Source organism: Ostrea edulis, chromosome 6 (assembly GCF_947568905.1).
Source record: "Ostrea edulis chromosome 6, xbOstEdul1.1, whole genome shotgun sequence".
In the NCBI taxonomy this organism is placed as follows: Eukaryota; Metazoa; Mollusca; class Bivalvia; order Ostreida; family Ostreidae; genus Ostrea; species Ostrea edulis.
Genome location: NC_079169.1, coordinates 25,996,497 through 26,021,746, shown reverse-complemented (window position 1 = coordinate 26,021,746; position 25,250 = coordinate 25,996,497). Strand labels below are relative to the sequence as shown.

The window sequence follows — 25,250 nt, the reverse complement described above, 5'->3', positions numbered from 1 at the left end:
GTATACCATCAGCTGTTCAGACATCCTTAGCAATTTCACAACAGCATGATGTCAGTTACATGTGTTAATGTGCAATGGAGCATTTCTAAGCCTATCTGCTCTATGTCAGTGAAGTTCAGGACATGAAAATACCACAGTGGTTTCTGGAGGGTTCTGAAACTATGATTGTGAAAAAACTGCTCACTACGAGAACTTAGGTGTGTATGGGTAGTTCAGGGGGAAAGCTTTTGAAACCATGAATCTCCCGACAAGACTGGAAGAGTTAAACATGTGAAAAATTCTGTATCTGTCAACCTTCATTGTATCAATGTGGATAAAGCACACAAAAAGGAAATTGATATGAACCACCTTCAGTCGAATTCTGGAAGAAAGATGTTGGAGAAGTTTCGAAATGATATAGCCATTTATATCACTATGTACTTTAAAGTGAAACAAAATATTTTAATAACCTTTATCCTACAAATTTCTTCCTTAACAAAATGCAGAGTTCTTATGTTTCAATGTACAACATCCCCACAAAACTGAAAATCTTGCCAACCCATAAATTTTAATGATTTCATTGCATATTGTAAATCACTTTTATTTTGCGAGATTTTCGTGTGGATACCCCGGTGTATTTATTCTTGATACATAACTTTCACAAATCATCATTGAGTAAGGGATTATTTGTTCGAGCTAATATTTTCTTGAATTGCTAGACTCGTGAAATTATGCGTAAATAATGTTTACACAGATAAAAAATCATTGTTTTATATATACTCTGTTCAAAATGAGACTCTTGAGATTTATTTTTAATGACTTACATCCTTTTTTCAGGGTAATGTATTAGAGGAGAGCAATAAAAAACTGTCAGAGGCTGAGATTCAAATAAGGAAACAGGAACAACAGCTGATTGAACAACAGATTAAGATTGAGGAGCTCAACAAAGCTCTCAAGGTTAGACAATGTTCTCAAGAGAGGCTTCTGTAGTGTGTGCTTAAAAATCTTCAATCTTTAAAACAGAGTCACATAGCCTTATGGAATCTGTTAAATACTGTACATTCCTTGTGTTACGTGAGTACTTTATTCGGCAAAATAGCCATTGTTTGTGAGAGTGTAAAATCACGAGAGCTATTCTCCAAAAGTCTTGGCTAAAATGGTATTTGAATTATTATTAGATACAATGTACCTGTACATTGGTAAACAAAGGCCAAGAATTTCCAGTAAGGGAGAGAGATGCTTCTTACGAATTAACGAATACATGTATATTAATTACTCACGTTTGATAAAGAATCTACAGGGAACATTGATAGATGTTTTAGAGATTTTAGGTATGGCTGAATTGAATGCCACAAAGAGTAGTTAAGACTTGAAGCAATATTATAGCTGTCATTTTGATGTCAAAAATTTTTGTTGCAAAATTGTAGTTTACTATTTCAACGACAGAAATAAATCAAAGTTTATAAACTTTTGTTATTAATAATTACGTTAGAAAACCTATTCAAATGCTCTGAACAAAGCAAAATTACATTATTGTCTTCCTGTACAAAAATTGATTTCTATATAAGGCCAATTCAACTTAATTAGTAGATTATCATCCAGGGTCACCAAAAAGTATGGGACTGGTGGAAGGATTTTATTTTTTAATTTTTATTTTTAGAGAAAAATATTATGACAAATGAGTTTTTGTCAACAGAAGTGCTTCATTTAATGCCAGATGGATATCAATCTATGCTCATTTCACAGACGAATTCCAGGTTAAGCTTAATTTCAAACATAGAAAGATACCAAAGTTCTTCAAGATTTATGCCGGTTTGAACGCAAGAAACCATATTCTTCATGTGGCTTTTTACGTTGCTATACTGGAAATGTTAACAAAAAGTGTAAATACCAGAGTCGGACATGAAAATTTTCTGGAAATCGCAAGTTTCGCAAAATAAGAAAATTTGGGGTGGGTCGATATTTGAGGGGCAAACGGGGATGATAATCTATCAATGAAGTTGAATTGGCCTAATGCTATAGTGTATATATTCAGTGGAACCGAAATCTTTATTTTGATGAAATCTTAAACTTAGTTTTCATTTTATCAGTGATTATGGTTAAAGTTACATACAAAACTATAGTTACATGCAAAATTATAGTTACATACTAAATCATCTTAATAGCACATTTTTACAACAAAATAGAATTTTCAGTTTTAGAGTTAATATTGCTTTAGCAAAATGAATAGGGAAATAATTCACATGGAGAGAGAGAGAGAGAGAGAGAGAGAGAGAGAGAGAGAGAGAGATATGTTGACTGCTGTTTGACTTTATGGCTACATGTTTTTTAGGAGGATCTCCAGGACAGTATCATAATGACAAACCAGGTACAGGTTCAGGGCACCGCTCAGTTCTGTGTTCTCTGTTGTATATGTTGGAAACCATGCATTATCATCAGGAGTTACCCTCCTTAGTTCTCGTATTTCATTAGGGTTGTACGAAATGCTATCATCAGGAGTTACCCTCCTTAGTTCTCTTATTTCATTAGGGTGGTACGAAATGCTTTCCAACACAGCAGTATGCATAGTGTAACCAACTTTTGCTAGTAATATAAAACTCTTCTGTAATATTTACTTTATATGTGAAGTCAACTTTTGCTGCTGTTTTCTACTGATGTATATAAATACAGTGTAGTTAGAATTAGAGGCTAAGTGAAATTAATTATAGATTTCTGCTTCAAATGTATGGAACTTGCAGTTTATTGTCAAAACTCTCCTTTTGAATTAACAGTAACCAAATTACTCCAGCAAAAAGAAATTTTTGTAAGCTTGAATGGCTGTTAAATTCTTTATGATGTTGAATTATACACGATGGGTTTAGTGTAGGGCTGGGACGATACAGCAGTAGGCTGAACCGATGCAAATCACAATATTTAACTCACGATACAATACAGATCACAATATTTAACTCACAATACAATACATATCACGATACTGTACTCACGATAAGTTACATGTGACAATATTTAACTCACGATACAATACATATCACTAGGGCTGTCACGGTTCCAAAAAATTTCCGGTCAGGTCAGTTCTAAATTTTTTCCTTCGGGTTTGGGTATTTCGGTTCGGGTCTATATATTAACTATTTTAAGAATCTAATATACAGTTAAAATCAAAAACCTTTATTGTATTTTGTCACAATAATTACTCGGGGACGTGGACTGAGGTTTAGACTCGACATCCATGGTACTAGAAACAGCATTGTCACTTCTACTCGTTTCCATCCATGCTTTCAATGTTTTGTCATTGACGATGTTACTCCTCTGGCGTATTTTCAATGCGTCTGACATATCTTACATGTACTGTCATTATTTACAGTTTTGTCGACAATGCCATCATTTAACAATTGATCAAAATACAGCCACCTTTGAGGATTTTGGCGACGTAATGATTCTATTTTAAAAACCAAACCCGAACCGAAATACGGAAAAATGGAACCAAACCCGACCCGAACAACATGACCTGCGGTTTTCGGTTATTTCGGGTACCTGTTGCAGCCCTACATATCACGATACTGTACTCACAATACGTTACATGTGACAATACATGACTCAACGATACAATACTTATCACGATACTGTACTCACAATATGTTACATGTGACAATACATGACTCAACGATACAATACATATCACGATACTGTACTCACAATATTTTACATGTGACAATACATGACTCAACGATACAATACATATCACGATACTGTACTCACAATATGTTACTTGTGACAATACTTTACTCACGATACAATGAATAGGATACTTGTTTAGAAGTAAGAAATAAAGAATGAAGAGATTACTTTTACTTTTTATACAAAACATTGAAAACCTGGAGTTCCGTGATACACACTAAACTCTATACTGCTAATTTACTACCAATAATCACTGCTGACTTCTCGCTACAATGCTGATTTTAAAAAAAGATTTGTTATACGTATGCTTTCACTTTTATTTTCATAGCTAGAATTATTCCATTCAAACAAAACTTGAGAGAAAAGAGGGTATCGTATCAATATTTTGATACACATATCGATCTGTATATCATGAGATGAAATATCCCGGTGCACTGATGGATCGTCCCAGCCCTAGTTAGGTTTTGGTGATAAATTGGGAAGTTTGATAAACTAGGAGCTCTTGGAATATGTTGTACATCGTATTCTAGAATACAATCCTAGCAAGGACCAAAGGAATGTCTAGTTCCCATAGGGTAACACTCAATAAATTCATTGACCATTCTTGTAACATCTTATTATTTGTCAAATAACATGTTTCCTTTTGATAAATATAAATTGGTTTTTGAATGATATTTCATCACACAAATCATGCCTCCCTAAAGATATTCAGTATACTGCTTATTGTATATAAAGTTCAGTAAATCACAACCTCCCTAAAGGTATTCAATATACTGCTTATTGTATATAAAGTTCAGTAAATCACAACCTCCCTAAAGTTATTCAGTATTATACTGCTTATTGTATATAAAGTTCAGTAAATCACAACCTCCCTAAAGGTATTCAATATACTGCTTATTGTATATAAAGTTCAGTAAATCACAACCTCGCTAAAGGTATTCAATATACTGCTTATTGTATATAAAGTTCAGTAAATCACAACCTCCCTAAAGGTATTCAATATACTGCTTATTGTATATAAAGTTCAGTAAATCACAACCTCCCTAAAGGTATTCAATATACTGCTTATTGTATATAAAGTTCAGTAAATCACAACCTCGCTAAAGGTATTCAATATACTGCTTATTGTATATAAAGTTCAGTAAATCACACCTCCCTAAAGTTATTCAGTATTATACTGCTTATTGTATATAAAGTTCAGTAAATCACAACCTCCCTAAAGGTATTCAATATATTGCTTATTGTATATAAAGTTCAGTAAATCACAACCTCCCTAAAGGTATTCAATATACTGCTTATTGTATACATACATGCCAACTTTTAAAAATCCCCATGGGGGATTTTGCGCGCGACGACCTTTTTTCAAAGCTCAAAATTCATGACATTTTAGCATGAAAATAAATATTTGTCCTTTCAAATAAAATGTCAATCAAATCATTGTTAATGTATCATATATTAAAACAACATCAAATGTGTTTGACCATTAACTATATAAAATAAAACTTTGAAAGATATACATTAATATTTTATTAAAATCATCTATTCAGCAAAAAATCTTCTCCAACAAGTCACATACATAATATCAAATAATATTTAAGGTTGCATCCTTTTACACCATACAATAAACATTGGCTGGTCTATATATCAAAATTTAAATTAAAGCACATGCATTTAGGTACGACTGCAAAGGCGATCTTACTTGTCTGTAAACATGGGCTTGCAGAGACTGGTGGAATAATCTGCATTGCAACCAAAAAAGGAGTGATCTGCCCTGCTATGAAGTTTGCGAACAAAACCTTTGCACCCATGACATCAGAAATAATTACCAGGAAAAAAAAAAACACATCAAAATATTCCGTTTTACTTGTAAATTAAGGCTACTTGCTAAATAAAAAATTCAGTACAGACTTGTGCGAATTACGCATCACAAAGTATATTTAATGAATACTACACTATATAGACTATATAATACATCGCTATAGACGGATAGATTTGGATAGCCTATATTATTATAGTTGGAAAAAATATATACTTGACGTACCTTATTGCAAATTTTGGATGCTGTCAGCAAGAGGCGGAATGTCCGTTTGTTTGGTGGTGACACTAGCATCGTTGTCATTCACGTTTGTGTAAAGGATAGGTCAATTTGAAATCCGTCTTCCCGATTAATTACTATTAAAACATGCTTCGTATTGGCCAATAAACACCCTGACACAGGCAGACCAACCCGACACCATGCGACAAAGGTAAACAGCAATGGTTGACTATTGTCCCGATTTCTGATTGGCCAGTTCAGAAATGACGCGGGATTTCCAATTCTGGTCACGAGATTTCACGATTATCCCGCTTTCAAACTCGTTTTCAATCGTGAAATCGGAAATTTTGGTCGGAAAAAATTTCAAATCGGGATTTTAGGGTAATTTTGCTTTCCCGATCGGGAAAGCGGGACCGGAGGGTAAAATCGGGAAGATCCCGCCTAAATCGGGAAAGTTGGCATGTATGTGTATATAAAGTTCAGTAAATCACAACCTCCCTAAAGGTATTCAATATACTGCTTATTGTATAAAAAGTTCAGTAAATCTTGCTCGTAAGGATCCCAATGCAAGACCCTCCTGCTGAAATCAACATGGTGTTGATTCAACATGAAAATCTAAAGCAGGCTGACAATGATTATGATGCATGTATATGCTTATTATAGATATCTATCACATGTGTAAGAGAAATGATAACACTGATTAACCACCTTAGATCATGTCCTGTGTAAATGCATTGGTATAAACAGGGAATTTATACTATAAATACCAAGGGTCTAGAATAAATTTTTTGTTTCTCTACGAATGAGGATATCTTTTAGTTCTTTTCTGTATGGCAGAAGTGGCGGTAGAATTTCTAATGACATACATTTTCTAAGTCAGCTCCTTCTTAGCAAGTTTTACTGCTTTATCATATAATATCAGTATATCACCATTATCCTACACATCAAGCATCGGATTGATCATAAATAAATTCAGTTTTACCCAGGATACAGTAAAGTCCATGTGTACTAGCAAAGAATATTGTATTATGTTGTAAAGTCCACGTGTATTAGCAGAGAATATGACAATGGAGCACGGGATTGGGTGTGGTTTTTTTAATTTTCACAAAAATTCACACATTTTTGGTTTGCTAACATGTCATGGTTTAAACATACAAGAACACTATAGACGTATGTATTGTACTTTTAACTGTAACGCTGTTTGATAATAATATGCAAGTAAAAGACATGTTAAAAATTGTGATGAAATAGAGAAGAGTGTAATGGCTAGAAGGGAAAGGACTCATAACAAATATGTTGGAGTTGGGAAAATTTCATCGCCTGTATATAATTTGCAAATTTAGAATTACATTTTCATGAATTTAGGAAATTGTGCTTCTGCCACTATATGCTTTATCACTGATTTTACAAACATATGTTTCTTTTTCACCAGTAGTTTCATTTAGACAATGACTACCACATATTCTCGCAGGCTCCCCAGTAACATAGGGGATGCCGTACATTGTATGTCAACATGTACATATATTCTGTATGTAGGATACACAATGCTTTCAGGATGATCTGTTTAGCGAGAGCAGTATACTAGATGAGGAAGCTGTGACGTCCAGCGCTCCGGCCGGAATGACAGGCGGACAGAGACCCAAGTCTGTTCCTGTCCAGTTGTCTAGGAGACCAGATGTAAGAATGTTTAGATCTTAATTTTCACCTATCCACACATTATGAAATATATGAACAGCACTTATTGTAGTTCATTGTGGTAAGGTAATTTTATATGCTTGCCAAAACAAAGAAAAAAGTGTGTTCACATACAGGAAATGTGGTTACAGCGAAGAGACAAAGATGTAGATGCCATATTCGGCTTCATTCATCATTTCCAAGGAGTGATTCACAATTTTCATAGTTTTTCTCTTTATGAGGTGTTATAAGCTGTAGTTCATTATGTTGCTCATAGTCCTATTTAACTGTATATAAAGTAATGATGAACTATTTGCTGATACCCCGTTTTATACATGTAATTTACAGGCTTACCCAGGACTTCGACCACCCTCCAGAAACATTAAGACCAGTCCTGCTTTGTTCACGCTGGAGCGAGTGATGAAGAGTTTCCGAGCTCGGAGTCAGTTGTTAGTGAGTCGCCTCGAGGACAGCGATGAGGTCGTGCATCAGACGTTTGATGACGAGGAGGAAAATGCTGCCATTGGCAGCAGTCTGTGAGTATCTCGTGTGGCACAGACATTGAAAAAACACTTCCAAAGTATTTCTGTTGCAACATTTCTTATATATATGTAGTAAGCTATAGATTTTTATATGACAAAGTTTTGAGGCATAAAAATAGTGAATTGTACTATGTATATTATAAAATGTTCTTTCATTTAGACTTTGGAATGAGCTTCCTGACAAAAGAGCAAAACTGTAATGGTGTGTTATTCATTGTAAAAATGTTTTGACTTTTCCAGTGGAGATGGAAGTAAGTTTACAAGAAAGGGAACATACAAAGTGAAGAAAGGCCCAGGAAAGGCAGAGGACAACAAGGAGAACAATAGAGATCAGATGAATGTCCCAACCATCAGCATCAGCAAACCAGGTCAGTACATTCATATGGATATCCCAAACCATCAGTAAACCAGGTGAGTACACTCAGATAAATATCACACCCATTAGTAAACCAGACGAGTACACTCGGATAAATATCCCAACCATCAGTAAACCAGGCAAGTACACTCAGATAAATATCACACCCATTAGTAAACCAGACGAGTACACTCGGATAAATATCCCAACCATCAGTAAACCAGGTGAGTACACTCGGATAAATATCCCAACCATCAGTAAACCAGGTGAGTACACTCAGATAAATATCACACCCATTAGTAAACCAGGCGAGTACATTCAGATAAATATCACACCCATTAGTAAACCAGGCGAGTACACTCAGATAAATATCTCAACCATCAGTAAACCAGGTGAGTACACTCAGATAAATATCACACCCATTAGTAAACCAGGCGAGTACACTCAGATAAATATCTCAACCATCAGCATCAGTAAACCAGGTTAGTAAACTCAGATTATGAAGAGGAGTCATGCTTTATTGAATTCTTACAAGTACCTGCATCGTCGGAATCCTACGGTTGATTACACTTTGTTCCTCTCTCCATTACCCATGGGTCCATTCATTCCTACTCGCTCGTTTTCATGAATAATTAACGAGGCAATTTGATTGGGCACTCATAGTACACCCTGAGCGAATTTATCCAATCAACAAGACATTTTTAGCCCAATTTCGGTATACAATTGTTGTGATAGCAAAGTTAAGTTAATGCTACCTTTAAAAAGAGAAGACTTCCGTTACTATAACGTTTACTTTGATTGGACAATATTTTAAAATATTTATTGATGAGAACGAGCGAGTAGGAATGAATGGACCCACGGGTGATGGAGAGAGGAACGAAGCGTAATCAACTGTGGGTGCCTGTTCGCCTTTGCATCTAAGATTTGGTAGATGTCGGTGAATAAAATTGTTACACACAGATTCTGAAAATGAGACCACTTACAATTGTCCATGTACATCAACCTTTAATGTGACAGTTGTTTTGTGTGATGTTAATGAGTGTGAATACATTGACAGCCATTAACCTTTAATGTGACAGTTGTTTTGTGTGATGTTAATGAGTTTGAATACATTGACAGCCATTAGAGGCAGTGTGTCTTCCTCGGCGGGTGATCAGCTGTATGAGACAGTGGAAGATCGACTGAGGAAGAGTATTAACACACAGAGGAAGATCAAGGAGACCCAGATTAAGATGTCTGAGGACCACCAGAAAATGAGGGACCTCTCCATCAACATCAGGTGTGTAATGGCTGCACTGATCTCCGATTCTAATGACTACACTGACATCTGATTGTTAAAACAGCCTTTATATGGGTCATACATGAACATATATACTTATTGCCATGTGAATTATTTTCATTTGTACATGTAGAAACATTTATGTCAAAAAACTCTTGCTGAACCTTCGATTGAACTGTTAGATACTAAATGAATGTCAATTTCGTCTTGATACACGTAAATCATTAAATGAATATTTTTTTTACATTAATTATGCTAATTACACAGAACGGTGTGCAGACATTGAATATAACACAAATGGTACTTTGTGATAAATTGTCTGCACAATTTGTTATTTGTAAAATGGATCTAAACAAATCATTGAATGTTTACTGTATACTCAAAGGTTCTCAATGAAATGTTTTGATACTGTAAAATCGACAGAATAGTAACAGCCTGCTCAGTACTGGTTTGGGCTGGTTCTATAACATGAAAAGCTCTGTCTGTGCAGTGTTAAGTCCCCATTTTCTCTGGCAGAAGACAGGGACATGAATATTCTCAGTTTTATTGTGGAATAAAACAGAAATCTTGTTGTTTAATGGGGAGAATACAGAGGATTGTAAATATTCATAATGCAGATACTGATGACTGGTATCTTTGTATTCAGAATGAAGGAGCAGCTCATTAGAGAGCTTGTAAAATCAGGAAAAGATGCTGAAACTCTCAATAAACAGTACGCAGAGAAGATCAAACATCTGGAGAGGGTAAGCTGTTTGTGGTATTACTGCAGGAAGGATAGAGAGTTTGTCTATTTAATGTGTGAAATAGACTTATACCACATGTCGATGCAATGTAATGTTAGTTTCACATTTGTAGGAGAAAGGGAAGGCTCGATCAGAGCTGGATGAGACCCAGAAAGTGCTAACAGACCTGGAGTCGAACAAACACCAAGAGAAGATTGAGAAACAGAAACTGCAGCAGTAAGTGGGAATCATTGAGAAGTTTCTGTAACACTGGTTTCCAGATTTATTTGTATCATCCCATGAATCAGAAATTGCACACATGGTTGATACAAGATCTCATTAAAAAATTTTCAGAGAATACAAAAAGAAGATTGAATTGGCAAAAGCAAAAATGTCTGCCATTCACAGGAAGCAAAAAGAAACGGAAAAAATTGCTAACTTCTCAGCACAGAACAGCAAAAAGTGAGACAAATTGATATTTGTGCCCCCACTTTACTCATCAGTCATTAAGTAAATTTTCTCATCCATCTGTCCATCCATTCATAGGCTAAAGTGTACCAAATTGTTATGACATCACAGTTTTTACAGAAAAATATTTGCACTGTATACACTTGTAGAGATTTTTATGTGGTGGATCTAATGGAATGGGGATTGGCACAAGCAAAGAGAATTTTTTTTATTATAGTCTATTTATTAACTGTTCTTGTACAAAACTGATGTGATTGTTCTATTTTAGAATTTCAGATTTGGAGATTCAGGTGGACAGAATGAGACAACAACAGGATCAGCTGCAGAAACGACTGAAGGATGAATCTGACAAGAAAGGGAGATTAGAGGTCAGCAAAATGTCTACTGCTATTACATCACACTGTACACAGTACTGAATTATTTTTTTAGCTCACATTAGCTATAAGCTCGTTTTCATTATGTCTATCTGTGTGTCTAAATGTCATTCCTGGATAAATTACTAGTATTCACTTTTTCGACTTTTTACCCAGTGCAACAAACTTAAGCATCCTTACGAATATGGGACTCAGATTTTTTTTAGATGAAGTTGGACTTGCCCTTTCCAAGGGAGATGATTTTTGGAATTGAGTGGACTCAAATAAAAATATATTCAAGATCCAAAAGCAAAATTGAAGAGTCAAGTTTCTTCAAATTGTGACTCCTGGTGCCACAAAGGGAGTTTAAGTTTTATGTAGTAATAATACATGGGGAAATTCTGGAAAAAGTCTCAATAATTACCACAAGAGTAAAATAAAATTTTAAACTGTTAAGCAAGAATCCTCATGCAGTATAGAATAGAGTTTGTTCAAATCATGACCCTCAGGACCAAGACAGAGCAATGAAATAAAGGGTTCAATATGCAAGCTTCAACATGTAGTATACAGTAAATTAAAGTTTGTTCAAACCATAACCATTGAGTCATAGAGGGGCAGATCAGATGTTTGAAGTTATATGTAGGAATATAAGACTATATGTAAGAATCACAAGGATACATAACCATGCAGACATTATTATACTAGTAAGTTCAAGGTTAAAGTATGACATTCAGAGATCAAGGTGAAGCCATATTAGAGGCTAGAATTTTCATCTAAGGAAATAGATAACAACTTTTAAAACTTCATTTGGATATGAAATGGGGATGTCACATGATTAAATTTTAAGACTTTGATTATATTACATACTTTTTTCACATTTTGTGTGTTGATTTGCAGAAAGAGATGCTGAAGGAAGCTCAAAAGGTGAAGGATCTTCAGAAGAAGAATGAACAACAGCAGAAGTTGTTAAAGAAGAAGAACGAGGAGATAGCAGCCGCCCAGCGTAAATTGAGAACCGGATCACTGCCCCCCATACAATTGTAAGTCTGCTGGTACACAGAATCTAGAGTACAGAAAAGTCAGTATGTAGGGCTGCTTAATGATACCCCAGAATGTGCAGGCTGACACAGAATGTAGAGTACAGAAAAGTCAGTATGTAGGGCTGTTTAATCATACCCCAGAATGTGCAGACTGACACAGAATGTAGAGTACAGAAAAGTCAGTATGTAGGGCTGCTTAATGATACCCCAGAATGTGCAGACTGACACAGAGTATAGATTACAGAAAAGTCAGTATGTAGGGCTGCTTAATGATACCCCAGAATGTGCAGGCTGACACAGAGTATAGAGTACAGAAAAGTCAGTATGTAGACATTTTGTGGGAATGAAACCCCTTTTTAGTTATTGTAAGATTTTTTGGGGAAAGTGCCACTGTTTTTTGAGGAGGATATAGATTTATAAGTATGTCCAACCATAAAACAATGAAAATTAACCCCCATAAAAATCAATGATTTTACAGTATTCCAGGTATTAAACTAGCAGCTTCTTTTGAAGTTGACAATAACTATTGCATACTCTTTGTTAGTGATGACATAGAGAAGATAGAGGAACAGAAGAAGTGGCTTGACTGTGAAGTGGAGAAGGTGGTGGAACAGCGGAGACAGGTGGAGGAGCTGGCGGAGGTAATGGGGCGGGGCACTGAGGGGTTACGAAAAAGTAACTGTAATCAACTGTTATTTATCTCATACATTTGGTATATAAAGCCTGGATAAACTACAGGAGTATTCAACACTTGTTGGATTAAGGTACTTCTGGTAGGTGTATGCAAGTAAAAAAGTGAGGTTACCTTGCATTTAGTTAAATTAGGGCCCCACCATATGGCAAGTGCCCTTAGTAATCACTCTGTCCATCAGCACTTAAAATGGCACTCAAAAATTTAAGTTTTCATAATTTTGTAAATAATACTTGAATTAGGCAGAGGAAGACCTCTTTCGATTCAGATTTATTGGCTTCATTGTTATGGGACTTAGAATTTTTCAATATTAATAAGATATAGCACTCTATATGACATATGACACACTTTAAAAACTTTAAATAGAATTCGAAGATAATGCTCGGATTAGGAAGAGGAAGAACCCTTTTGATTTTTTTTATTTATCAGCTTGGTTGTTACGGAGTTATGGGACCTATGATGTTTTAATATTAATAAGATATTAGCATGCCTTATCAAAATTTGAAATTTTTTACCTGATAAACTATTAATTTTTTGGCCTATTAGTACTTTTTATGGTATGGAATAACTTGTCTTGAGATTACATGAGAAGATTTTCATAGATTTTGTACTTACATGTAATACCTCAATTAGGCAGAGGAAAACCCCTTTCAATTTTCAGATTTCTTTCTGTCTATCCATCAGCACTTTCTATGGCACACGATAACTAAAGTTCCCCTTGAGAAGATTTTCATCTGTCATGCCATCCATCTGTCAGACACAATTGCGGGACCCTTTCTGACTTGTCAGATTTCTAGTTTGATTTTATATTTGCTTAATTGACATGTAATGGTAGTGTGAATGAAATACTTGTAGAATACAAAGTACATATTTCAGAACCATTATTTTGTCCATGATTCCGTCACAGTTTTGATATTTAGTATGCCCAACAAGATTTTGTTTTCTGCATTAACTTTTGCAACTTTCATTAAACAAGCACACATAACTATCAGATATAGTGTGTTCAGGTGCTTAGCATCATTTTTAAAAGTAGAGGTGGGGGGGGGCAAATATAGAAAAAAAATTGCCTTCATATTTGTCTGAAAATTTTTGGTTAGCAAGAAAAGGAGTTCTGTCCAAACCCCGATATTGCAGAGAGGGGAGGTTATCCTTCATTACATAAGACTAGGTAGTTCAATTCATCAGTTCAACACTGCATTTCCACTATCATTCACCACTTAAAGTGACCAGCGGGTAATAAATCGATCATGTAAAAGTAACCAGCTTTTTATGTGATGATAACTGGATAAGTTCGTCACATGTCAAGAAAAGAAATGGCGTTCAGACACCCCCATCTGTTGCTACGTGCCAAGAGATGGATGCATAAAATGTAAGAATTTATTATATCATTGTACAGCAGTCAGTTGTTATAATGACTGGAAAAAAATCTAACAAACTGAATAAATATCCACATACGGTAATGGAAATAAATGTTACTTGAATTTTTAGGTGCTGCCTTCCACTACCAAACATCAGATATCTGATTTAATTACTTTTGTTTTTAAATTTGGTACTATGATATTCGATTAGAACATCTTCATTCAGGCAGATATTGCTTTATCAGAAATGAATCGTCTTTAACTAATTTGTATACAAGAGTTGTCCAAGTGATGCAAAATTTCGTAACTTCTTTTTTTATTTCTGAAAGTTCCAAAATTGTATAGTTCCAATATCCCATATTAAAGTCATTGAAATAGCAGTACTGGCAATGGTTAAAACATATTTCCCATTTTATTGAGCCGACATTGGTATGGAGTTTAAACTCATCATTCATGACATGCTTGATTATCTCTCCAAAATGTTAATCATGAAAGAAACAAGCTATTTATGATAATCTGTTGTAGATGCTGAAAAAGAGAGAGGAAATTGTCCACAAGAAGGAAGGAATACTGAATGAGAAGAGTGAACTGGAAATGAAGAGACTACGGTCTAGTCAAGTTATCAACAAGGTAACCAATCGAGCTACTCCTCCACCATAAAATTATCATTTTATCCAGTTCTTGTTGTTTTGTTAAGTGACCTTTTTTAATCAGGTGACCTATAGCTATCTGTGTCTGTCATATTCTGCTTCTTTTGGAACATTTTCAACTTCTCAAAGATCTAAATGACCTTTTCTCACCAAATTTAGTGTCTAGCATTTTTAGGGCTATTGTGAATTTCATAGCCTCTGGCCCTTGGGACATTAAGGTTTTCATTGTGTAATATTCAGGTGACTGTTCGGGCCCATGGGCATCATATTTCTTTTTCTTGTTTATTAATAAGGAAAGATGAGCAAATCTTGCACATTCGCATCATTGGAACCCACAGGTTTTCTCTCCGTTAAACTGCAATCAACCTGGGTTGAATGCAGTTTAATGGAGAGAAAACCCTCAGGATCTGATGATGACACATTCGATGGATTTAATCTTTTAATCAAAATTGTTTTTGCACAGAACATTTTGACTGTATCCTCCAAGTTGGATACAGTGGACAGGATGATTGACGAGAAGAGCAGAGAACTAACTAATACACCATTCGAGGACCAGCAAAGGATTAAGGAGGAACTGGGTCTCTTACAAGGAAACAGGGACACTCTGCAGAAGAAGAGAGGAGTCCTTGAGGAAAAACTGCAAGATGGCAGGCTTCTGTCTCCTCAGGAGGAGAGACGGTAAATACTCAAAAGAGCAAGGAATTTGTCTCCACAAAATTAGAGGGGTGGAATTCTGGTGCTTTATATCCTCAGGAAAATTGAACAATTCATTTATAATGTCACATGAGAAAAGAGGAAAGTCTTAAAGATTGCCTCCATAGTCGAAAGAAGATATAGTAATTATGTAGGTTTATAAGAGGCCGCTGCCTCCTTGGTAGAGGCGGATATTGGGATGGGAATGGAGGGCAGTCTATGATATGTACCTCATATTTAGAGAAGATATGAAGTAGGAGTACATGTATATCTAGAAAAAGGCAATGTAAATACAGGCATTAAGTACACATACTATCAGGAAAAGAGAGACTTCAGAGGTGCCTGTACTGGGGCTGGTCTCCTTAAGGCCATATTTTATCTTTTTTGAGTTTGTTATATCTTTTTTGCAACTGTAGTGTATAAAATGTGTATTGGTGAAATTAAAGATTTCCATGCCCTCATACCAAGCCCCAGGAGGAGAAATCAAAACAAACATAGTGCAAATCAAAACTTAGGTCATTCGATCTCTTTTGCTGAGCTCTGTCACAAATTCCATCAAATTTTATGGCCTTCAAACAAGAAAATATTTAGCCTCTGATTGCAAAGCAAAAACAGAAAGATGTCTTCCATGCTTACTGTTCTGCAATTTGATTCCTTGTGCTGTTAATTTTAGGTCTTTGGCATCTGAACCTTAGTCTTATTCCTAAGCAGATTTATTCAGTTGATTTATGATAGCTATTATAGATGGGTTTCCTGGAATTTCAATCAGCTCCATCCTCTCTCTGTCTGCTCCACCCTGTCTCTGTCAGCTCCACCCTCTCTCTGTCAGCTCCACCCTCTCTCTCTGTCTGCTCCACCCTGTCTCTGTCAGTTCCACCCTCTCTTTGTCACCTCCACCCTCTCTCTCTCACCACCACCCTCTCTCTGCCTGCTCCACCCACTCTCTCTGTCAGCTCCACCCTCTCTCTCTGTCAGGTCCACCCTCTCTCTATCATCTCCACCCTCTCTCTCTGTCAGCTCCACCCTCTTTCTGTCAGCTCCACCCTCTCTCTGTCTGCTCCACCCTCTCTCTGTCATCTCCACCCTCTCTCTGTCAGCTCCACTCTCTCTCTGTCAGTTCCACCCTCTCTCTGTCAGCTCCACCCTCTCTCTCTCTGTCATCTCCACCCTCTCTCTGTCAGCTCCACTCTCTCTGTCAGCTCCACCCTCTCTCTCTGTCAGCTCCACCCTCTCTCTCTGTCATCTCCACCCTCTCTCTGTCAGCTCCACTCTCTCTGTCAGCTCCACCCTCTCTCTATCAGCTCCACCCTCTCTCTCTGTCAGCTCCACCCTCTCTCTCTGTCATCTCCACCCTCTCTCTGTCATCCCCACCCTCTCTCTGTCATCTCCACCCTCTCTCTCTCACCTCCACCCTCTCTCTCTGTCAGCTCCACCCTCTCTCTGTTTGCTCCACCCTCTCTGTTATCTCCACCCTCTCTCTGTCAGCTCCACCCTCTCTCTCTGTCAGCTCCACCCTCTTTCTGTCATCTCCACCCTCTCTCTCTGTCAGCTCCACCCTCTCTCTGTCAGCTCCACCCTCTCTCTGTCATCTCCACCCTCTCTCTCTGTCATCTCCACTCTCTCTGTCAGCTTCACTCTCTCTGTCAGCTTCACCCTCTCTCTCTGTCAGCTCCACCCTCTCTCTCTGTCAGCTTCACCCTCTCTCTGTCAGCTCCACCCTCTCTCTCTGTCAGCTCCACCCTCTCTCTCTGTCAGCTCCACCCACTCTCTCTGTCATCTCCACTCTCTCTGTCAGCTTCACTCTCTCTCTGTCAGCTCCACTCTCTCTCTGTCATCTCCACTCTCTCTGTCAGCCCCACCCTCTCTCTGTCAGCTCCACCCTCTCTCTGTCAGCCCCACCCTCTCTCTGTCAGCCCCACCCTCTCTCTGTCAGCTCCACCCTCTCTCTGTCAGCTCCACCCTCTCTCTCTGTCATCTCCACCCTCTCTCTGTCAGCTCCACCCTCTCTCTGTCAGCTCCACCCTCTCTCTATCAGCTCCACCCACTCTCTCTGTCATCTCCACTCTCTCTCTCTGTCATCTCCACTCTCTCTGTCATCTTCACTCCCTCTCTGTCATCTCCACTCTCTCTGTCATCTCCACTCTCTCTGTCAGCCCCACCCTCTCTCTGTCAGCTCCACCCTCTCTCTGTCAGCTCCACCCTCTCTCTCTCTGTCATCCCCACCCTCTCTCTGTCATCTCCACCCTCTTTCTGTCATCTCCACTCTCTCTGTCAGCTTCACCCTCTCTCTGTCAGCTCCACCCTCTCTTTATCAGCTCCACCCTCTCTCTGTCAGCTCCACCCTCTCTCTATCAGCTCCACCCTCTCTCTGTCATCTCCACCCTCTCTCTGTCATCTCCACTCTTTCTATCAGCTCCACCCTCTCTCTGTCAGCTCCACCCTCTCTCTGTCAGCTCCACCCTCTCTCTATCAGCTCCACCCTCTCTCTGTCATCTCCACTCTCTCTGTCATCTCCACCCTCTCTCTGTCAGCTTCACCCCCTCTCTCTGTCACTCTGTCAGCTCCACCCACTCTCTCTGTCATCTCCACTCTCTCTGTCAGCTTCACCCTCTCTCTGTCATCTCCACTCTCTCTGTCAGCTTCACCCTCTCTCTGTCATCATTTCTGAAAACCTTTGGTCATTAAAATATGGTGTGCAAATGATTCCAAATCAGAAACAGCCAAAGATCCTGTGAAGTTTTTATATAATGTTGAACAGTTACTATGGAGCTCTCATTGCTGGTAGGAGAGCTGAGATTATCAATAAAGAGAGAATATGTTATTACATCTAAAGTTTTTCCATTAATTATCTTTTGCAGATTGATAGAACTTGATGAAGCCATTGAGGCCTTAGATGCTGCTATAGAGTTTAAAAATGACAACATTAACAGCAAACAGTTAGAGTTCCGGCACTCGCAGATTCTGTCTCAGGTTGGACATTATTTATACTAAGTCTGTTGTTGTTCAAGAAGATACATGCTGATAAACACAAATGCTGTAACTTCCTGTTGTATTTTCTGATTCTTTTCCAGAGTGAGGACTCGGTTATGAATCGATTAAATGCACTGTCAGCAGTAGAAACCAAAACACTACTGTCTAAGTACTTTGATAAAGTTATCAATTTACGAGAAAAGGAGAGGAAAACAGATCTCCAGTGCAGTGAAATGGAGGTAAGGAGATTTCTGTAATGAATAATTTCCTGGGGGGGGGGGGGGGGGGGGGGGGGGTTACACAATGAGCTTACAGTTCACATTATGCAAAATTGTGCATATACATGTAGTAAGTGCTTGTCATATGAAAATGTTATGGTGAGTTGAATTTGATTTTATAGGTGAAGTTGGATGAACAGGAGCGTTTGATTCGGGAGTTGGAGGGTGCACTCCAGCGAGCTGCTGTGGAAGTGGACCGCCGCCTGACCAAGCAGCAGAGGGAGTATGAACAGAAGATGCAACTGCTGATGCACCAGATCACTACCAGCAGCACTGCCGTGGAAGACCAACCAGTGATGGAAACCACAGAAACCAAGTGAGTGATCATTGTAGGGAGTGAAATCAAGACTTCGTTAGGTCTTTAGGAGTCCTTACAACAAATGGAAGGAAGTTCCTACAAGGGCCACAAGATTGAAATCCTCTGAAGAATATTTTGGTCTTATTGTGTCAGGTTTTTTTCCATCAAAATCAAGTTTGTTTACAAGGTGTTTTTTTTTTCAAAGGTTTGGAGCCATAATGTATTTTAATGAAAATGTTTTTAATTTGAAGAATTCATCGGTTGGAAAAGGATCTGTATTTCTATAAGAAAACAAGCAGAGATTTAAAGAGGAAGCTGAGAGATCTAATTGCATCAGGGGCTATTAAATCTCAGGGTAAGTCATATAGTGGGACCTCAGAATTATTGTAGTTTCCTGAAATTATTTATGCAATGGTTTTGAGTAATTGAAATGGACTTTCCAAACATGTACAGCTGAGTCTTTTTCTATAAATTGTTTTTGTCATCAGAAGATATGGGATTGAATTCTCTCCAGAGCTCAGTAGATGATCAGGAGTTTCCTCCCATGACCAATAACCACTCTCACATTCCAAGCTCACTGAAGTAAGTGAACTGATTATTATTAACCTGAGCTTACAGCAGAGGCCTGCAAGTTTCATTGTTTTCATGGTATTAATGTACACACATATTTCAATCTTAAACAAACAAGGAAATCTGAAATAATGTAAGGAACAAAATAACATACCCTCGAATTCAAATCTTAAACAAATGAATCTGAAGTACAATAAAGAACAAGAGGACCTTCCCACAAATTCAAATCTCCCACAAAAGAGAGAATCTGAAACACAACCTCTTTTATCTAAAATTATAAGATTCAAAAGCAAACATGAATGCACACATACACATTAAATGCGCTCATTTGTTGATTTGTAGCAGAGAAAGAGAAAACCGTCCTCTTAGTGGGAGAAGTGAGGGCCACGGCTCACGGCCAAATTCCGCACGAAATGCCATAGTGACACATACCAGCATTACTCCTGTAAAAATATCACGGAATAATCTCCGTCTAATGTCTGAAAAGGAAGTCTCAGTTCGGAGGTCAAATCTCAGTACCAGTCAGCAGAGTATGGGATCTCCACCCCCTCCCCAGGGTAAGTTCATTATGGTGCAATATTACATTTATAATTTATAAACACTCTTTTGGTACCTGATTGTGTTCTGATAACCGTATTTACATGTAGATGAATCTATTACTTTGTATGTTTCAGATTCCCTTGACCCTGGTGGAGGCAATAATCCATGGAGTTGAAGCTTTTAATCATCACCGTTTTAATTTACATGTATGTGTTCATTATTTACAAGAAGTGGGTGCTGTCTATACAATGCCATGAGTTATCTCCCCTGACTATCAGGAAGTTCTCCCTTGACCATCGGGAAGTATTCTCTTGACCATCAGGAAGTTCTCCCTTGACCATCAGGAAGTTCTCCCTTGACAACCAGGAAGTTTAATTGCCAGAGAACTGACCAAAACTTGAAATAAGGAGCAGGGGATTATAGACCATTAAAAAGCTGATTACAAATCACAATATATTCCCTCTTAATGCATATGCAGTTTTCTGCTGTTTTGGCATGTATGCAAAGAAATAAATGTTGGCGATCTGCTGAGTTACGAAAGAGTTAAAAAAAAATTTTTTAAAGAGCACTGGCAATATTTTGGTGCCACATATTTAGTCAGAGCTCTCACAGCCTGTGGATGAATATCACTAACTGTTACTAAAACTTGTAGAGTTGTCAGTGTATACAGCTTTCAGTTCATTTTTTGTTAATATCACAGTTTCTTGTCTAAATCTGTTTACGTACATTTTTAAATCCAGTTTTAATGTCTGTTTCATTATAAAAGTTAAGGTTAGGTTACATAACTCTTTACTGCAGTTTTGTTTTCATATTTTTACAAATAGGAAAAATAAGACTGTATTAAAAAAAAATAAGACTGTATACATGTACAGTGGTTGTACAAGTATTTTGATTGTACATTTCAAATTGCACTGCCTTATGTCTTGTATACATGTGCACAGTAATACACAGCAAGTGACATGTGGAGAAATGGCAATCCAGACATGCACTGATGGTGTGTACTAAATGTTCAGTATTGCATGGGTTGTGTCTTATAACTGTTGATCAGAGTGCTCTCCGTCCTATTCACTAAAATATTCTGTATTTATTGTAGGCCATGTGGTGAACTAGTTAAATATTGGCAGCAATGTTTGTCTCAACTATCTCTTGGGCAGAGCCCAAGTCTTTTATCCCTTCTATTTTCTGTTTTGAGTACAATATGGAATGTGGTTCTAACATTCCAATTGCAAACTGCCTTCAGTTGAATATACAGTGAAAACTGCCTAATCCAACATCTGTGAAATCCGTGTCACTGGGCATTCCAACCCTTATTTTCATCCTCAATTTCATATGTTCATTGTTTTTACACTATTTATTCTGACATACTGTTGTATTCTGACAAAACAGTTTCTTCCCAGTGCATGTCGGATTAGACAGGTCTCGCTGTTACAGTAGTAAAAATACTGAATTTATGAAATTTTAGTTTATTTAGATCTGTTTCCTTAAAGTCACAGGACCTCAGGAACTGAATAACCTAACCCAAGTTAGAGTTGTGTTCATGATGGGAGTAGTTATTTGTAAATCAAAACTTTTTTGTTTCACAGGTTATGCATTGTTTGGTATTTAGCTTGTAGTTTATTAACACTTAGTGTTGCCAACAGTGAAGAAACGTGTAAATGTTTAATCTCGAGTCACTGTCTGTATAAACCACCTACCATGTTTAATGCCTTCTTTGTACAGCTTAGTGACTCCATTTGTGCACTAACTCACATGTTATGTGTTGTTGTGAGCTAGTGTATAGTTTTTTGCATATATTTACATTTTTTATTATGCTTCATTTATATCATTTGAAATTCATCATTACCAAGAACATACATGTATGATGCTATATTTATTGAACAGAAAATAAAATCAGAATCTCTTTACTCTCTTGTGATGTCAAATGTTGGAATTCTGTTGTTCATGCCATCAGTTTAATTATCTAGACGCAGTTGCACAAAAGTTGGTTAAATTTAAGAGATATGTAGAGTTGATGACAAGTTAGCTGTTAGTTAAATTTAGTCAACTAACCTTCGTGCATCTGGGTCTAGGAGGAATTCTATGGCAAAAGACTTGCCATATCAATTAACAGAATCAATTAACAAAATCACAGACTTTTATGTGTGTAAGGTTTGAAAATTTGTGTTAAAGGAAACTGGACTTATGATTTCTCATTTTCTATGTCTCAAACCTTATAAATTAAAAAAGGGTATTGTAAATTCCATGGATTGACGATTTCCATTCAGTGTGCAGGTACAAAATTCCACTGATTTATGCACAGGCAGGAAACCAGACAAAAAACTGACATTATCGAAAGATTGAATCAAGGGAAGTGATGAACATTATCCAGAGATATTAAAAGTGGTGATTTTTATTGTTTTAATCTCTGAACTGGTATTTATGCCTCCCCTCTTTCAGGGGGAGCCATATTGTATTTGTACTTTCCATCCATCCGTCTGTCTGTCACAAAGTCTTGTGAATGCTTTTCCTCCCATATGGCTTATCAGATAGACTTGAAACTTTGTACAATGCTTCATTGCCATTTGTGGATGTGCATATTGTAGGGACAGGAGGATCCAATTATTTTCTTAATTAAAACTTATAGTGGATGTAAGAGGGATGGAGGATGTTAAATAGTTTGTGAAGGCTTTTCCTCCTATATGGCTTATCTGATAGACTTGAAATTTTGTACAATGCCATTTGCAGATGTGCATATTGTAGGGACAGGAGGAACCAATTGTTTTCCTTAAAGTTATAGTGGATCTGAGGGGTAGAGGGTGTAAAATAGCTTGTGAACACTTCTATGCGGCTTATCAGACTTTAATGTCTATATTCCTGCTCATGCTTTCTCTTCCATACCATGCAGTACATTAAGGGGAGGAGATTTCATTTGGAGCACTTCCAATTTGGGGAGCTAGGGAGACATTTGTTTCTCATAAAAACAATCTCTAGATATTTACTGTTTAATTGATGCACATTATAAATTCCATTTATTGCAATGTCGTCCTTTTTTGTGTTAAAAATTACCTGGAAGTTACAGATGTTATTGTAATTGGTACATGTACTTGATGCATAAAGTGAATTGCATTTATTGTGCAGTATATTTCTGATGTCCAGTGCCAAAGAAATCATGACTGGTTAAGTGTGACATGTATGGGCCACAATGCTATTCAGAAGATTATAAAAAAATAATTATAGGGCCAACAAAGACAAGACATATTATGGTATGGAGTCGTCCATCTGTATGTTGGCAAAGTGAACTGTAAGCTCTAGGACTTGGTATATTTGATCACCATGATGAGAGGAAGATGCCTATTGCTTCTCAAGGTCAAAGTTGTAGTATCACTTGGGAAAACCTTGTGGGCAAGATACAGACGAAACCATAAGCTCCAGGATCTTACAACTTGGTACATTTGATCAACATGATAAAAGGAAGATGTCTATTGTTTTTCAAGGTCAAGGTCGTAGTATCAGTAAATAGGAAAACTTTGTAGGCAGAATACAGACCAAATTATTAGGGCTAGGACCGTCAAACTTGATACACATACTCCTCATGCCAAGTGGAGGCCATCTTTTGTTTTTCAAGGTCAAAGTCATAGTATCTCTTAGTAGGAAAACATTGTATGCAGGATACAAACTGAAATGGGGCTAGGACCATCAAACTTTGTACACGTACATCTTATGCCAAGTGTAGTTGTCTATTGTTTCTGAAGGTCAAGATCATATCACTTAGTAGAAAAATCTTGTTTTTGTTATGGATACAGATATTGCCCTGAAATTTAGTCAGAAGCTTCCTCTCTGAGGAATATAAGTCCAGTTTTCATTTCAGCTGGATTGGTGCACCATGATCTACTTTAGGAGTCAAAGTACGTCAGTTTTCCAGATTTTTTTCATAATGAATACAGGTATTGCCCTGAAATTTTGTCACAGCCTCCCTCTCAGTGAAATACATATTAATCAGTTCACATTTCAACTTGATTGATGCACTGTGACCTACTTGAGGGCTAAATGGTCAGAGTTTTCTTGACATTTTTTATTTATCATGGATACAGACATTCATTCCACTGAAGTTCTAACAGGTGTGTTGTACCATTTGCAGTACTGAAAATTTAAGCCATATTATGGTCCCACAGAAGCCAAATGGGGTCATGAATTAATTCCAACTTGATTCTAAACAACATAGGGATGCCTTAAGTTACATTCCCCTGTAATTATGCAAGATTTTAGCCCCCACCCTAACACGCAAAATTTTCCCCATACATTCTCGTGTTCATGAAAAACTGAGAATCCTTAATTGTGGCTCAAGCCTACCCCCAGGATATTGATTTGATGAACCTTGAATCTGCACTACACTCTCAATTTCAACCAAACTTAATACAAATCATCTGTGGGTGAAGGAGATTCAAGTTTGTTCAAATGAAGGACCATGTCCCGTTCAAAGGGCCACTAGGCCAGAAAAGCTGAAATTAATATAAAATCTTTTTAACATAATGGAGATTTAAGTTTGAAGACCTGAAAGCTTCCTGGTATAAAATAGAGCCAAGTTTGTTCAGATCATGCTCCCTGGCGGTAGGATGGGGCCACAATAGGGGATCAAAGTTTTACATAGAAATATATAGGGAAAATCTTTAAAAATCTTCTTCTCAAGAACCACTGGGCCAGAAGTTTACATTTACATGAAAGCTTCCTGACATAGTACAGATTCAAGTCGATAAAAATTATGGCCCCAGGGGTAAGTTGGGGTTACAATAGGGATCAAAGTTTTACATGCGAATATATATACGGAAAATCTTACAATATGGGCCAAGGTGACTCAAGTGAGCAATGTGGCCCAAGGGCCTCTTGTTTAAAGATTTTTTTATGTAAAACTCAGATCCTCTATCCTCCATTCTAACCCCACCTACCCATCCCAGAGGCCAGGATTTGAATAAACTTGAATCTGAACTACCTGAGGGTGTTTACATGCTAGTGTCACTATAAATCATGGCCCTACTACTCTTTAGAATTTTTTAAAAAGTTTTTCCATATATATTCCAATTTAAAACTGTTGTGACCATGTAGC

General features: G+C 37.2%; 1 protein-coding gene across 7 annotated transcripts in view; it reads left to right on the top strand.

The window, feature by feature from the left end:
• The window catches only part of LOC125683301 (kinesin-like protein KIF27), a 40,387-nt gene extending 18,313 nt beyond the window's left edge, over positions 1–22,074 (top strand). For 3 of the 7 annotated variants that reach the window (XM_048924324.2, XM_048924322.2, XM_056142183.1), the window contains 21 exons: positions 817–936; positions 2,312–2,347; positions 7,244–7,366; positions 7,712–7,899; positions 8,146–8,273; positions 9,380–9,539; positions 10,186–10,282; positions 10,395–10,498; positions 10,616–10,723; positions 10,998–11,097; positions 11,980–12,122; positions 12,667–12,763; positions 14,697–14,801; positions 15,285–15,499; positions 18,373–18,484; positions 18,586–18,723; positions 18,885–19,078; positions 19,312–19,415; positions 19,549–19,642; positions 19,973–20,187; positions 20,305–22,074. In XM_048924324.2, coding sequence (XP_048780281.1) covers positions 817–936; positions 2,312–2,347; positions 7,244–7,366; positions 7,712–7,899; positions 8,146–8,273; positions 9,380–9,539; positions 10,186–10,282; positions 10,395–10,498; positions 10,616–10,723; positions 10,998–11,097; positions 11,980–12,122; positions 12,667–12,763; positions 14,697–14,801; positions 15,285–15,499; positions 18,373–18,484; positions 18,586–18,723; positions 18,885–19,078; positions 19,312–19,415; positions 19,549–19,642; positions 19,973–20,187; positions 20,305–20,345 — 2,622 coding nt within the window. In that variant the 3' untranslated portion in view covers positions 20,346–22,074. The remainder of the gene's footprint in view (positions 1–816; positions 937–2,311; positions 2,348–7,243; positions 7,367–7,711; positions 7,900–8,145; positions 8,274–9,379; positions 9,540–10,185; positions 10,283–10,394; positions 10,499–10,615; positions 10,724–10,997; positions 11,098–11,979; positions 12,123–12,666; positions 12,764–14,696; positions 14,802–15,284; positions 15,500–18,372; positions 18,485–18,585; positions 18,724–18,884; positions 19,079–19,311; positions 19,416–19,548; positions 19,643–19,972; positions 20,188–20,304) is intronic. The other 4 variants (XM_056142184.1, XM_048924326.2, XM_048924323.2 and 1 more) reach the window with 3 other exon arrangements.
• The last annotated feature ends 3,176 nt before the right edge of the window (positions 22,075–25,250 follow it).